The sequence below is a fragment of the Pimephales promelas genome, chromosome 4, assembly GCF_988280905.1.
Source record: "Pimephales promelas chromosome 4, fPimPro1.hap1.1, whole genome shotgun sequence".
Lineage (NCBI taxonomy): Eukaryota > Metazoa > Chordata > Actinopteri > Cypriniformes > Leuciscidae > Pimephales > Pimephales promelas.
Window position 1 is genome coordinate 35,213,356 of NC_142772.1, and position 17,669 is coordinate 35,231,024.

General features: G+C 38.1%; 1 protein-coding gene across 2 annotated transcripts in view; it reads right to left on the minus strand.

Annotated features, from left to right (window-relative positions):
* zmat4a (zinc finger, matrin-type 4a) overlaps positions 1 to 17,669 on the minus strand; it is a 92,175-nt gene that overhangs the window by 34,618 nt on the left and 39,888 nt on the right. For both annotated transcript variants that reach the window (XM_089130356.1, XM_039659932.2), the window contains one exon: positions 8,734 to 8,890. In XM_089130356.1, coding sequence (XP_088986482.1) covers positions 8,734 to 8,890 — 157 coding nt within the window. The remainder of the gene's footprint in view (positions 1 to 8,733; positions 8,891 to 17,669) is intronic.

Consider the following 17,669-nt stretch of genomic DNA (forward strand, 5'->3'; position numbering starts at 1 on the left):
ATATATATTATTTTTTTTCTTCTCCAAACTGTTAGACCGTAGCATAAAAGAATACACTGTATACTACCGTTCATAAGGATGAAATTGGTGGTGTGTCTATCTGGAAATATCACGCTGGGCATATTTAAGCATATTAGATGAGCCCCCACAAAAAGTGATAAAGGATAAATGAATATATTCCCTGGAAATGTCTCCAATAACACCATCACTCACTATCAATAGTCTCCCAATGCATACAGCAGTGTCTCGCCCAATGTAATTACGGAAACCCGACTTCTGCCTTAACAGTCCGTCTGTAGTATTGCCTAAATTAAATTTTGTGCCACAAAACTCATTCATTCCTGCCATCTCAGTTTCACTTAATGTTGTCTTGGTCACTACAGGTGGCCTCAACCTTGTTCTTAAACGTTATTTCTCGCTCTGTTTTCGGCATGGAACCAGCTCTTTTACATTATTTTAGTGTATCATTAGCACCTTACTATTCACTCCCCCCACTGTGCCTCTCATTGCCAAGCTCAGGAAGGATCGATGAGGATGTCTGAACCCCAAAAGGTGGATATACCACCAATCTTCCATTTATTTCCTGCCCTTTGCCTTCTGCAGCATAAAAACACTTTAAAATCACTTAGAAGGCTCCTGAGTATCTCTGGCTAAGGGTAGGCTATATATAACAGGAATGTAATTAGGGACAGAGGAGGGTCAAGAATAGTGAAAGCCTTTGTGCTAAAGCAAACCTTCATAATGCCGAGATTGAAATCACTTCAAATTTCTTACATTCCAAAAATTCATTTGAGGGCCACTGCAGCTGTAAAAAGATTCACCAGTAATGCGTTTCTGTCATCTTTATAGCAAACAATACTCTGACAGCAGCAGGCAGGAGATTTGAAACATTAATGAGATTCTGTGGGAGGAAATAACAGAGAAACTTCAGGTAATTCCAGGTGACAGTTTAGGCAATAAGGGAAGAGTCATCTATCAGGAGATTTACTGCAGGCACGAAGACAGCTGCAAGATCTGGGTGACATAAAGATGGAGAGGGGCATTCTGAGAGATCATTCATCCAAGCATAAGACCTGAACAAGTCATATGCACAAAACTTTGTTAGGTTGATTTCTAGGAGGCAATTGTTGCAGCCACACGTCTGCACACTTTTATCACATTCGGTTGTGGGGATAGACATGCAAAATATCCAATATATTTAATAAAACAACATGCAAGGAGCAGGGGATGTGTGTACAACTATAATGAATGATCCTTTGTCAAACTTTACAGGAGTAGATTCCATAAAGGCCTAGATATGAGGTTCATGCTGCCTTCATGCGTTACTTGAATGAACGTACAGTAAATTCGTACTGACTCAGAGGTTGCACATATAGAAGTCAATATGTAAATACAAATCCGTATATAGAAACCAATCGATTTATTTCTAACAGACAAAACATCATGAAATGCCAACATTCCATTGTGCGTATAGTAAAGCTACATTTTTGTAAATGTCTTATGATCTACATTTTAACTACATTCATATTATATTTCACCCAAATACACAACTCGTGCAACAGCCTTGTAAACAGCTTTAGCGTGCAGAAAATGGCATGAACCACCGAATGTGCATTTCACATGCTTATCCTAATGTAATGAAGGTGTACAGCTTGAGAGATTCCATTTCTGAATCAACCAGAACAGGATCAAGGACTTCTTTTCTTTTTCTTTTTAAATCATCGCAGTTATCTGCTTTCCTCTCTGAAAAAGTCCCTCCTGGAGTTTCAGTACAATTTTCTCTGATCCTGTTCCCTGCATTATAGAAGTCAGGAATTTTTGACCACATATTTGGAATATTTTACAACATGAAAAGGTCTTGAAAACTGAAAACTTTTTAAAGACACTGGAAGACTTAAAAAGAAATTGTAAATAATATTATATATTATATTTAAGTAGCAAGCAAAATAACTGCTATATATCTCGACACAAAAATGCATGAACAAAATATAATTTTCCCATATTTACAAGAGGCAAAAACATGCCGTAACAGGAAGCATAGGCAAACAGAACTGATGGCAAAACACCCTACTGAGTAACTTGATAAGATGGATGTAGTAGCCTCAAATGTCATGTATAAAGACAGATGAACATGCAGGTCAATAATACACAAGGCCTTCCAGTGGTTTCTCGTTTGTCTTAATGAATTCAGAAGACGAGGGGGAGAAAGAGACAGAATGTTTTGTGTTATTGGCTGATATCCGGCTAAAACAACAGTGTTCCCCAGGAGATGAGTTTGGCTCAGGGTCAGTGGCTTCACTCAGCCGCGTCACTTTCTGTAATGCAGAAATCCATAAGGTTTGCCTGTGAATGGCCTGGTTTAATTTCAACACCGTAGTAGAGCGGCACTGAGATCCAAACCCAACATGCTATACTTGTTTACTTCATAAAAGTATCTTCATTAAGCATTAATTCATTGTGTGCACATTTTCTTTAAATTGATATATTCAATTATTCAAAAATACTTTTAAGTGTAATTGATAAAGACAATGACATCTGACAAACACGTTTTTTAATTTCTAAAATTATGTTGCCATGTCTCAATGTCTAAGTGTCGACCAGAGATTGTGTTTTAATTATTAATATTTTATTTTTTTAATTAAAAACATTGATAAAAACCTTTGGCATACTAGTTCATGTTAGTTCAGATAAAATTAGTAATGGTATCATTTGAAAAGTAGGTTTTAAGACATTCTGAATTGTAATGATTAAGATGTGTACTGAAAAATATTTTATTACTTTATATTTGACAGTTTTATATTACATTACTTACTTTAAAGCTGCGGTCCGTATATTTTTGGGGGTTTAAAATGATCCAAAATACATATTTGAGAAAATACATAACCAGCTAATGTTTAAAACGATCTGCTTAGCGTATAGCTCAATTCAAAACGATAAGCTTGTAATAATATTTCTGATTCCAGTGGTACTGGTGGATTTCCACGGAACATTCGATCATGTCTTTACGTCATTACGCCACATCTGTGCACATAAAGGAAGAGTCTCGGCTAGTATCAGCTATATTGCATGTGGATAGCTTTTTATATTTATATTTATAGCTTTTTCTCACAGAACTTGATATAATTAAACTTATGAATTTGATGGTGGATCCAGAAAGGTTCAAACAACAATCACCACCAGTGACAACAGATTCACCCGCTGTAAAATGCAAAAGACTTTGTTCAGACATCGGAGTGGCTGCAGAAAAAAAAAAAAAAGAGACCACAACCGGACCCATGCAAAAACAAGGATACATATAGGAAGGACATTACATGTAGTCACGCAATGCAGACGTTGTAACATTAACAATTTGAGAACAAAGTATAATTTGCACGGTTTTGCGATTTTTAGATTTAATCAGCCTGATTTATTGCAATGTCAGTGGATGTTACTCGTTCAGATGACATTTTCTGTGAAAATTATTATGTTGGTCATACTTCCAAAATTAATAATCTGTGATTCTGAATGCCGGTATCGACACCGGCGTGGTGACTGACGGCTGCACTCTCTCCTCAAACATTGTGTTCATCCGCGCTGTGCGGTGTCGAATTACAACTCACGTTAACTTAAGTTGATAATTCCCGAATGACTGCAATTGTAGATTTCGAACAGAGATGGCGACAAAGAGGAAAAACTCCGGACTGCATCTTAAATTTATAATTTAAACATTTATAATATAATCGCTTAGGTGGCCATTGGGTGTGTGAAAGCGCTATATAAATGCAGTCCATTTAAAATGGCCTAAACATTTTTCAGAAATCAAAACACCATGAATACAAAAATTACATTTCTAAAAATGTCACTTTTTTGAGATTTACAAAAATAAACCCTCTCTCTCTCTCTCTCTCTCTCTCTCTCTCATATATATATATATATATATATATATATATAAGGCTGGTGACAGTATGCCTGATCAACCTCTCAATGTAACAAAAGACCCTTACTCATCGCCTGGAATCGTTTAAAGCCCTTTGAACAGTTTGCAGTTTGTACTGAAAGTGTCTTTTGGACCTAGAACAGTTTGGTTCCCACTGAAGTGAATTATATGGAGAAAAAAAGCTGGAATGTTTTCATCAAAAACCTTAATTTCTTTTCGACTGAAGAAAGAATGACATGGACATCTTGGATGACATGGGGGTGAGTAAATTATCAGCAAAAGTTTTTTCAAAAGTGAACTACTCCTTTAAGCTAAGTCTCCTACGTAAAAATGTTTTTAAGCTAAATTAAGAGTTTTCGGAGAGGATTCTTAGAATGTTTATGAATACAGGCCCAGCAACATACTTTGAGGAAGTTCTTGTGAACATTTCCAATCTATAAATCAATAAACCACACATTTAAACATCACCTACTTAATGTCTTTGTCTAAAAACACTTTGACTTCAGCAGTTGTTGGCTACTGTGAAGACATTTTGAGGAGACACTGCAACATGTTTACAGTTTGTCCCCAGATTGTCAGGGCACTGAAAAGCTTACTGAGTTTAAAGAGAACTCCTCTCTGCTTAGTTAAGCTGGTCCTGAGCTCGTCTGTCTCAGTATGCCACATGTCAGAGGGATTGATAGTCTGACTCAATCCCCTCAGAGTGGGACACAAGCCTCGTCTGTCTCGAGCCATCAGAAGCAGATGGCACAGCTAATGATGGCATCAGTCAGTGACAGGAAACATGGGAGGAACAAGCAGAGAGAGAGAGAGAGAGAGAGAGAGAGAGAGAGAGCAAAGGAAAAATCAAGACTACAGTAGCAATTCATTTTAAGCCAGACATACTGCACAGGCTTGTATTCAAAATAAGACTGTGAAAAAAATGAACCACTATATTTTAAATTAACATGGCACACAAGACTATTACACAATAATACCCACCATTACGGATGATAAGTAAAGGAGAAATATGCAATCAGTCTATCATTATTGCAAAATGATACAGTTCAGGGGTGATCAGGGGCTGTATCCACAAAGAATTGTATCTTACCACTTAGAGAACTCCTAAATCGCACAAAAATATTTGAGCTAGGAGATTTCTCTTAAGTTATTCACAAAGCCTTTCAGATCTACTCTTAGTAAGGAAAAATTACAACTCCTAAACTAAGTGTGAGTCTCTGTTGCTAATGGATGACGTCAATTCTCATGCATGAGCTTCCTCGCAAAGATCTGGTGATTGGTTGTTAGATGACAGGGCCATCATGCGGAACATAACGCAGCAACAAATCATGGAATTATGACATCTAAATATGTCTAAATATCCCATATAAAATAATAATAGTAATGTTACTAGAACGCACTGTCGCCAAACAACTTGATGGCTCAGAAACCAGATTTCAATCTGGTTTCTGATCACATCACAGCACTGAAACAGCTCTCTTCAAAGTCACTAACGACATCCTCCTCTCTGCAGATGCTGGTTACCTCACCATCCTCATCCTCCTTGATCTAACTGTGGCTTTTGACACTATCGCCCACACCATTCTTCTCTCCCGCCTTGAATCTTCTCTCAGTATCACCGGCACTGCCCTCTCCTTGCTTCAATCTGACAGACAACAATTCATCTACATAAACAACTGCACCTCCTCCACTGCTCTGCTGCCCCAAGGCGTCCCCCAGGGTTCGGTCCTTGGTCCTCTCCTCTTCATAATATACCTGCTTCCCTTAGCAATATCATTCGCCACCATGGTCTCAACTTTCACTGCTATGCCGATGATGTTCAACTCTATATCCTCACTAAATCCATCACACTCCACTATCACCAACTGCCTCAATGACATTAAATCCTGGATGAACACAAATTTCCTTCAACTCAACTCCAAAAAAACAGACATGATCATCATCGGTCCCAAACCAATCACTAAAACCATTCACAGTTTCTCCCTCACTGTTGACACCTCCACCCTGTATCCATCCCTTCACAATCGCAACGTCAGAGTCATCTTTGACAATAACTTCTCCTTTGAACACCACATAAAACAAGTCACCAGAACTGCCTTCTTTCACCTCAAAAACATTGCCCGACCATGTCCATCACTCTCTTTCTCCGCTGCAAAAACCCTCATACATGCCTTCATCACCTCCAGAATTGACTACTGCAATAGCTTCCTGTACGGCATAACCTCCAAAACCTTAAATAAACTCCAATACATCCAGAACTCTCACCCACACCCGCACCTGTGACCACAGGTCCTCAGGAACCTCCATTACAAGGCCCCTGCTTACCTCAGTGACCTGCTCCACCGCCACAACCCATCACGCAGCATCCGCTCATCTGATGCCAACCTCCTGACTCCCCCTCCCAGGACCAAGCACCGAACCTGGGGTGACAGAGCCTTCTCTGATGCTGCCCCCTCCCTCTGGAACTCTCTCCCCAAACAAATCCGTGACTGCACTGACCTTCCAACATTCAAATCACTGATAAAAACTCACCTTTTTAAAATTGCTTTTAATGTTTAGCTTAGTACAGTGTGTGGTTTTTTTGTGCATTCATTTGATATTGTTCCTGCTGCTTTTGTGATTTTTTGTTCTTTTTCTATGTAAAGTGTCTTTATGTAGTCAGAAAAGTTCTTTCAAATAAAATGCATTATTATTAATGTCATTGAAATGCAAATATAATGACATGTTTGTGCAGGCCCCAGTGAAGTGTAATACTAAAAAGGCAGAGAGAGAAAAGAGAAAAGAGAGAGAAAAGTCATGAATTAAATTATTCAAGGTAGCCTAAGGCCCTGCAGTGTTAACATATCGTGTATATTGCGCGCTCAAATTTGTTATTTTAAATGTAGGCACGCGGTATGTGCTCTCGTTTTTTCCAAACGTGTCCGTATGGAGCGCACCGTAGGTCACGTGACAGGAACTAACCGGAGCGCAACCGCCCTAGCGCTTTGGAAAACACGGCGCGCCTTGCATTTTTAGGTGCTATATGTGAATGGTGCCTAATACCCTAATGAAAACCTCCACTTGCCTAATAATGAAAAAAATGACACTTGCATTAACACTTGCTTGGTTAATTGACATCCTATTAGCCTAAATAGACTATAGTTAAAGCAAGGAAATGTTCCTATTGAAGTAATGTAATAGCTGAATGACGGTGGATTATGAACTCGCCAAAACGGAAAAGAAAGCCCAACTGGATGCAGGATCGGTTACTGCTGCTTAACCCAGTTGGTGCTGAAAAATAAACAACATCAACATAATAAAAAGGAAATTCGGCACTGGGATATCAAGCAAAACTAAGCGTGAGACATGGGAGAGGATTTGTTTGCAGATGAATTCAGCATTCCCACTTGAGTCGCGGACCCCGGACGGCAGCGTGAGGAGATGGTATGCGCTACAATCCTTTGTGAATAGGTCTTAGTGAGTTAGGAGTCCTCTCGACTTCTTTTAAGCTGCCCCTAACTTAGGTGTTACTTTTATGGCTAAAATGCTTCATGAATTACTCTTAGTAAAAAAAAAAAAATAGGAACTCCTAAAATTATTTTTAGGAGTTGCTCCTAAATTCACCTGTTAGGAACTACTTTTAGCCTTAAAATTCTTTGTGAATATGGCCCCTGGTCAAAATGTTTATTTTTAATACAATTTTAATTATTTAAAATGATTATACACTCATAATTAATAATGATAATAATTTAAATGTTTTTATTATAATTATTAAAATAATCTAATTAATGTAATAATAAAAACAGTAAATAATATATATAAATAATAATACTAATTATTCCACTAACAGCACAGCCAATAAATGGGCATGACATTTCTGAGACCACGGGTGTCCTGATCAAACTGTCAGTTTTTATTCAGTGCAAAGATTTCCCAGATGAATGGTCAGTTATGTTGTGTTGCTATGGACAACAACATGGACCAATCAGAATCCAGTACCCCACAGGGATTTTCATCCACCAGTCTGCCTTTTATGCCCATTAGATTACATCAGTTTGATACACAGAGTAGACAGACTCTGACTCTATCTCAAGCATTAGAACTGTGTAATTGATCCTAAACACTGGATGTGATGTGGTAAGCCTCCTAACTATGCCATATGCGGCGCAGCTGTCCATTGAAGAGTGTAATTAATAAACACATTGGGCATTTGGCGGCACAGCCAGTAGGAAAGCTGGTGAGTAATGGATACTGAACCGAATTGAGAGCCAGTGTAGTCTCTCACCATTGGCTGAAATCGAAATGAAACACAAAGCTTCTCTACTGTACTGTATTTCCTTTGTGTTCTCCTACAGGCAGATTATTTCTGAGAGCCCACTGATCCCTGAGTGTTTCCTGCTCATTCTCAACACAATCTCACACCGCTATTGTGCTGTAAACAGGTCAAAAACCTAACATGCACAGCAAAGCACTGCATGGCAGAAGCATAATGCAAGAATGAACACAGACATAAACACAAATATGCAGACAGTGTGACGACTATTCTCAAACACACTGCTTTCAGTTGGCTGCTTCCATAAAGCTCCTTTTATAAATCCGCAGACAGAAACATAGACTTTCTTCCTCCTTATTTTTAGGTCAATTACCCCTGTAGGCAAGTAGGCGGTGAGCACTGATGTGCAGTGCAAGGCTGAGAGTGTCCGGCTCTTTCAAACGCCTGCCCTGATCCTCCAGCAACACACAGTCTTCTCCAACTGATCCCTTCATATACAAGCACCCTCCCAGAGAACTTTTTAGTGCTATGTGTGTGTGTGTGTGTGTGAGTGTGCTATGCTTACCTTTGGCTGTTATGGCAGGCTGTTCACCCAGCAGAAGTTTGAGCCTTTTAGCATGGATCTTGCCTTGGTAATGAGACTGCGCTACCACAGCTGAAGTAAAGGACATGTTACACAGCGTACAGCACTTGTTCTTATCCACATCTCCCTCCTCACTGCCCTGCAACACAGCATAAACATTTATAACGGTCAGAAGGTTGAAAGAGGAAATCAAGAGTCAAGAACATTTTTTTCCTCACAGCAGTTCTTTATTCTAACCTCGGAAGTCAAACCCCCCAGCAACGCTTGAGGGTAAATGTGCAGCAAAATATAACAGTGCAAAATGAAAGCAGGAGGGGAGAAAATGTCTCGGATTGCTTATGTGGTTCCTGGTGGGATGCAAATGGAGGTGATTTTACAGTAATAGGACCAGTTTGAGTGAAGCATCACAGGCAGAATTTGAAGACCTCATCCAGTGCCTGCAGTAAGATATATTACACATATTATACCAAATAGAGAAATATACCCAAGAAGTGATGCCATTTCATGACCGAGTTCATTTTCTAAGCGGTACATTCATCAGTATATGTTTGGCCTGGAGATCCAATAGAATTATCTTTTAAGGATGAATGATTTCTGGCCTATACCACAAAAGCCAGCAACAACATTTGGTAGATATTAAACCTCTATACGAAGTTCTCTACAAAAATAAATAAATAAACAAGGCATCCCAACATACTAAAGAACAGTATGAAAAATGGATACTCATTTTGAGATTGATTGATGACACTAATATAAGGCGAATAATTCTTTCTTGAGCACCAAATCAGCATACAATGATCACAGTAATGACTGTGATTTAATTTAAATGATAAACTACCATTTAAAAGTTTGGGGTAAGTATGTTTTAAAATAATACTTATTATTATTATTAAGCGTTTTTATTTGCATTAAATTGTTTAAAATTCACAGTAAAGATATTTATAAACATTACAAAAGATTTAGATTTCAGATCACAGGTCCCACACAAATATCAAGCAGCAAAAACATTATTAATAATTGAGCACCAGTAATAAACAGATAGCCAATAAGAATGATTTCTGGAGAATAAGGACACTGAAGACTGGAGTAATGGCTGCTGAAAATTCTGCTTTGCCATCACATGAATAAATAAAAATTTTAAATATATTCAAATTTTAATAATATATCACAGTATTACTGTTTCTACATATGTGTGATGAAATAAATGCAGCCTAAGCATTAGAGACTTCTTTCAAATGTGAAACAAAAAAAAAAAATCTTAATTATACACATTTATATTCTCAGATGATAACTGATAGACTACCAATATATTGTGCATCCCTACTCACTTTACAAATTAACTTATGCCCTTCCGCCCCTGACGGATATACCAAACAACTAGTACCTTGGATAAACATAATGGAATGGCTCCAACATCCCAAGAGTAGAATTAAGACACCAAATCTGATGTGATGTCTTTCTTTTTATGTTTGTCATGCCAACTCACAAGTCTTCTCTTCCTTTCCCTAAACTATAGTAATTTTGTAAAGCTTCCACTCTGAACTTCTTTGGCCTTGTTGGATGTTCCTTACATGCGTTGTAGCTGCTAACTGTAATTACACGGAGAGACTTTATATTGATGGTAATCAAAAACAATGGTTGCCCTACAGCTCAGTTTCCAGCTCTATGAATAAAACAAGGAGCTTATTTACATACATTTTCCAGCAATTTTGTTCCATTGCCACAGAGCCTTGGACTATAGGAAGGGTAAACTGGTGTGACACAAGTATAGTGAAAACAGTCCTAGGTTGTATCTGGAGGCATTCTTACACAAGCATGCAAACACACAAACTCATTCTGTCTGAGCAGGAAACACATCGTCCTATTGCAGAGATGAAGAGACTGCATTTAGAACTGTGTGCATGATAATCTGAGGTACTAAAAAAGAGATTGAGACATCAAGTAGGCCAGAAGTATTATACTGGACAAACATTACAAAACATACTACATCTGCAATGTTGGTGTTGTCCAAAGTATATTCTTTGACTTATGATGTATTAAAAACCACCATGAAAATAATTTAACCACAAGGAACAACTTTCTTGGTTGATATAGCACTTACACTTAAAAAAGAGCCTTCAGGCTCACAGGCTTATCAATAAAATAGAACTTTGAAGCTATTTTTCTCCATTCTAATGTAGATGTAGCTACTGCATTTTGCCTCTGAATTCAGTATTGTTGACTTCATTTAATATACTGCTTTTGCACACTGTCTAGCAGGGAACTATGCACTTAGACTCGAGATTGGTCTGTAGAAAAGCATTGTCTTCTCTGTGCGTAAGTATCATGGAAGCCACGCACCCTCAGTGCTAATGGAGAGAGCTGACAAGACAGCACACACAAAATCAGCACTTCTCCAAATGGCCTCTGTGCTCCAGTATGTGCACTGAACATTGAGTTTATCCATTTATCCATATATAACTCAGCTGCTCTGAAAAACAGAATCTCCCACTCAAGTCCTCGTACAGTGCATTCAGTCTTTGTGTTACAGCGACATTCACTAATACAGCAAAATGAAATCATTAGCGAAATCAAAACATAATGACTTTCCATTAAAAGCAAATTTGATAAAGAATACAGGTGTTAATGACTGTCATCTGCAAAGGTGCTGGGAAGTCACCACGTTGTACTTTGCATTGGCTCAAAGTACTGTAGTTTAATTGTTAAATTACTGTGTATGATTGTTTTAGACATTCTGACTTTGATATGCACAATGGTGCAAATTACCCTTGCATAGCAAATTTGCATTGGTACAGAGCATTTTAATTGCTAAAACAGTTTTAGATATTGCAAAAATAACTTTGAAATTGAGCTAAAATTAAAGATGCAGTAATTGATTTCTGAGAAACACTGTTGAACACCAATCAACCCAAACAAACGCACCTTCTCTTCAATGCATGAATACACATTGCAAGAGTTGATGTCTCTTTATCATAGCAGAAGAGTAAAAAATAAAGCAAACATGCCGAATGAACGTCAAGAACAAAAAAAAAAAAAAAAATCAACAACACAAGAGTATACAAAAGCAAGAGCACACAATCTCCAGACAAACAATGACATTCAAAGCCAATGTTATTCATGTAGTGAGCAGAAACAACAACCTCTGCGTCTGTTTTTAGGCCTTCCCACTTTGGTCTCTCCAGCTCTGGAAAGCTTTTCTAATATTAATGCGGGTCCTAAAAGCTCTTGCCTGATCATAACCCTTTTCCCCCAGTGATATTCCTCTGGCCTTTTCTCTTTTGTAATGTCTCTCAGCCATCTCTCTTTCTACAGTCCTTCTTCATATCTTACTCTCTCTCCTCCCTCATCATGAGTGGATACGCCCCCTACGGCTGATACTAACTAAACAAACAAAACATAAATAATTAGCACCACTCCTAACACTAGTGCATCTAATACTGTACATTTCATTGATAGCTATATGTGCAGATGTAGGTCACAACCTGCTTACCTGACTCACAACCTCTCTCGCCAGTCTACATGGAGTTGGATGGGAACTGAGATGACAATGTCATAAGAGCAAACATTTAGCCTAGCCGTGCACAAGCACATATCAAGAACACACAAATCAAGAGCACAAACAAAGAGGACTGATCTAACTGCGAGATCGTAAAAGCAGCGAACCCCAGACACTGATCAGTCTCTCAGACTGGTCTCTCCAACTAGAGAACCATCCTCACAGAGCATGCAGGCTCTCTCTCAAACCCAGAGTCTGTTTTAACGGTCACCATTGTAGTTAGTTCCACTTATAAACTGCACGGCGACAGGCGATTGGTGGCGCAATTCCTGACGCCCACATATTCGACAGACGGAGCCTCCAATGAATGTCATGCCTGAAAGAAAGAAAATACAAACATACATGCAAAGACAAAATGCATACCCCTAGCGTACATAACAACGTTCGAAAATCGACTGCACAATCGATCGGACCAACCAACACAAGTTTCGAAAATGCGCTTCTCTCAGAGCAAGTCCAGTTCGTCACAAAACGGCCACAGCGAACGCACTTTTTACAACAAAAATGTTAATTCTGCCGGTATTTCAGACAATCGATTCAATGAACACTTCTTAATCGAACGCCTCAAATCGAATGAATGACGTCCTGGGACACTAAAAACCAGAGGTACATGTATGCGTTTAAGGGTTAAATTTAAATGTAAAAGTTAAATTTGACTAGCCTGACTTCGTCATACTCATATTCTAGACAGAATTGCTCATAATCAAAGCCCTATACTGCTCCACAGGGCTTTGATTATGAGGCGTGTCTTAACCAAACCAGGAGAAAAAAAACCCCTGCACTCAATTGGATAGACTTACAACCAATCAGAGCAACGCTGAGCTACACATTGCTGTCAACAGAACTCAACTGCAAGCATGCTGGGAGAAGTAGTAAAATAATGAGTGTTGCTTCTTTTCCTTGATCCTCCATGAGTGCGACCAAAGGAGAAACCACAACGACCACAGGCTTTTCATTGCGTCCCATCTTCTTAGCGACCGTCTGAGATAGCTGATAATTTTTTTTCCTATTTGCCGAATAGGAAGGATGCCAAACACATCTTTCCAATCAACAAATGCCTTGATTGCAGTTCTCTGTTCATCTTTTCAAATTAATGCACTGTTGATTTCTTTTACAACAGACGTGATAGCGGAATCTATACATCACAATTTTCCAGCTGCAGTCAACTTTGAGGAAAACCAGTTCAACCCAAGTGAGTTTGATGGTGTGATGATTAATTAACTGCAGATCATCTGTCCATAATCATATTAAGTCCACCCTGGCAATTTGATTGGCCTGACGATTTCTGAACCAATCATAATTACTCCTCAATGGATCGAGTCCAGACCGAACTTCCAGACCCAAAAATGTTGTGGGCGGGGTTTGGTTTGGCATCCAGGTTAAATTTTTGAGAAAAAAAAAATGCTTATATCCATGCATCAAATCCAGAGTCATAGGCAAAAAAAATAAATAAATCACAAATATGTATTTGCATGATGGTATGTAGAAAAATAACATCCAGGAATCTTCTACAAGAAAACGCAACACAAAATCCCTGACTCAGCTGTATCCCTCCATATTCAATCTCCAATGTGATTTGTCAGATATGTGCGGCTCACTTATTCTAAAGCCATGTGCAAAGCTGAAGATAATTACGCATCTGAATACGTCTACACAGCAATTCACATCGGTCACTTAGAAAGACGGATTGCTCCCAGCAAAACGGATTTGTGTCTTTTTCATTCATGCAATAAAATAATCTTATTTTTTTATCTGAAAGCAGTAAATTAATTGTTTTCTGTCAACACAAGAAAAAATGTGTCTTCCACAGAGCTTTACTATAATAACAATAATATTGCAACTTCAATTGCTGAAAACAATCAAGAGTATAAAAGGTTTGCTTCAGGAAACCTCCTATTTGAGCATTTTTAGTAGATTTGTACAATTCTGTAAATCTGTAATTTTGCCATGTCATTAGCAAAGAAAGTAAAAGTTAACTTTAACACTACAAAATCTCAATGTTAAATATTTAAAGCTCCAGTCTATAACTTTTTTAACCAGCCAGTGTTCAAAATGATCTGCTTGCCTGAAAATATTGGATTCATCCGCGCTGTGCCGTGCCCAAGGTACAACTCACGTAAAGTTGATAATTCAATGAATGACTGCAATTGAAGATTTCAAACAGAGATGGCGACAAAGAGGGAAAAAAACACAGACTGCAGCTTTTTTGTGTAATTTTTAAATGCCACTAGATTCACCATTATTCAGACAACTGAAAGTGGGCTGATTCATCAGCAGAGCACTCTTCAGAGGAAGCAACAAGCAAATATTTTAAGTATTGCTGTCCCTACATACAGTATTACAGTGGGAGAGGACAGGATATTTTATATTACACACACACATCACTTAACTAAAGAACAAAACAAAAAAAAAACACTGCATGTCAAAGAACTGCAACTATGACCTGGGTAGACAGAACACTCTCTATCATTATTTTCTACTCAAGATTAATGCTTGATGAATGCTTGTTTTCTAATGCAGCCCATTTACACACAACAATTAAGCTTCTTTGCATTCAACAATCATTAGCTTCAGCGATGCTTATCTTTTCCCAAGAATAACCCTTAAGCTTGAGTTTGTTGCCCAGCCCTATTCGTTTAAACGGCGAGAGGCGTCAGTGCTTACGCTCGTAAAGCCTACGTCATACACCATCAAGTGTTACTCTTCTAAGACTGGAAAAAAACTGGAAGAACTGAAGAGAGGGCTACTCTCTGAGAGAACAAAGGAAATTACCATTTGAACTCACGCTTGTGCATCATTCTAATCTACAACTTTCTACCCCCACTCTCTCTCTCTCTCTCTCTCTCTCTCGCTCTCTCTCTCTCTCATTCTGAGAACACCTGAAATTCATCCAAAATCTATATGTGAACAATTATACATATAGTTTATACATGTTTGGTATTTCTATTTTTACAAAAACTGCTTCTACGAGGCCATAAAGTATAAGATACAAGGTAATGGAGCCTTTTATCCATTGTTGTGTTTCTTTAGAAATAAACAACGGACAAATGGAGCCTTTAAATGCCTCAGATGTCAATGGAATATTAACAGCAGGTGAAGGCCTGTTAGCCAATGGCGTCCGGGCCCCCGGGGAGACTTCAGTTTCCGGCTGGTGGATTACCCCCTTTCTTATGGCGTAAGTCGACTTGTGTAGGTCATCAGCCGGAGGCTAGTTATTTTAGTTGATAAAGTTGTAAATATGGATTTTCTTTTTTACACAAACGCATCGCTTCGCTTCAAAAGGCATTTATTAAACCCCATGAGGCCGAATGGATTACTTTTATGATTGATGAGTTTAGAGTTTGAAAGCTGAAATCAGTTGTTTCATATTTTAGTGCTTAACTTGAGCAATAGGACTGTCTTTTGCATCTCTAAAGTATCAAAGCAGGAGTCTCAAACTCAACTTAAATGGGAGCCACTGAAGTCTGGGTCAGGCTGGGCCCAAGTATTCAAGTATTCCAAAAAAGGAGCACAACTGATCCAATCTTCTCAATCTTTATTATTATTTTTTTCTTCTGAACTGTTCCTCTAAATTAAAACATTTCGTATTGTACATGATTGGTTCTTTATGAGCTGTCCTTCTCTGACAGTTGAAGTTCATTTTACAAACATTATTTTTCTTTTCCTTACAACACATCTTTGTGATACTTATATTTGCCCATGTCCTTTTTATTTTCTTTATACAACACATTAATTTTATATTGAATGTTTTTTTTTTTTTTTTGGAAGGCACATTTCCTTTTAAAACAATTACTGCTTTTGAAACACAAATATTTACAGTCCTCAAATGGCCCGCGAGTTTGAGACCACTGACATAAAGTCAATTCAAAGTGACAAATGACTGCCAATTGCCCAACTAAGCAGAGACAGAACTGTTAAGAGTCTGACAGGGTTCATCAGGGCTGTGATGGAATAATCAGGAAGCTGATAACCATCTGATTGGAACAGCAGAATATGTCTGTGGGGGAAAATATGCTGAATTTGTAATAGCGGTCCAAATACCAAGAAGAGAGAAGGAGATATGACATTGTACACAGAGGCAGTGAGTCCCTGAAGGAAAGGATTATGTACAGTATAGCCTATATACAAATATAATAAAAAATATAAAGACTGAATATAAAACTACCGCAAATAATACATAATTAAGATTAAAAGGAACAACCGTACATACACATAAATTAAACTGCAACATAAATAAAACGCATATACATATAAATTTCAGGTATTAAAAAAATCTAAAACTGCCACAAGGGCAATGATGTATTGGTAACAATGTAAAAAATGCATGACAAAATACATTGCATCATATCGTAAATATACATAGTGTAACAAGTGCAACAATACACCTCCAAGCAAAATGCAAAAATGCTTTTCTCTTCGCACCTTTCTTTCAAAAGCTATATTCTATGTTATTTTCTCTGGGTTTTTTTTTAGGTTTTAGATCTGATACTGAGGCCCGTGTGCCTCTAAGAAAAAAAAAAATTGTGAACAATGAAATACCTCAGTTCAGCAGTGTGTCTGAAGCTCCCAGGCTGGTGAAAGTGCTCTGGGGCTTTGCAGAGATTGCTTTGGTATAAAAAAACCTTTTGAGGTTTAATTCTGTTTACACACACACACACGCACACACACACACACAAATATATTCAACAGTTGTGAAGCATGGTGTCAGAATCCTCAAAACCAATGCCACAAGAACAATGTGCTTTTAACTGGAGCAGAAAAATTCACAGTGATTATTCCCTTATATTTCTTAATGTTTACAACATGTTTCTTCCAGCAAGAATGGAAGAGTGTTCAATTTCAGACAAGACACACACACACAAAAAAAAAGGTCAGAGATCCCATGACTCAGTCTGCGTCTCCATGAGAACAGGATGCCATGCCAACCATGACAAGCACAGTGCTGTCAGTTCACATCACATCAGTCAGGTTCCAGCAGATACTTAAAATCACTGTATAAAACTATCCTCGTATTTGCGACAATAATCTTGCAGGCCATAAATATATTTAGTTCTTACAAATGTATCCCTTAAGGTTTAGGTTCAAACTTGTGTCCTGTACAACAGCATCTCAGAACAGTTATACTATACCAAGATGCTAGAAAACTGATGGAGGGTCGCCAAGTACAGTAGTGACGCTACTAACTTAAATATATATATAGTAGTTCAATTGCAAGTAGCTAACTACTATTTCCAACAGTGTAGCGCAACCAAAAGCTACATTCCGTTTTGACGAACCTGCAATGCATTGAAGCAGCGCAGCATCGTCTTATTAGACGACAAACTAAATATGCATTACTGCCATCCATTGTTATATCAAGCAT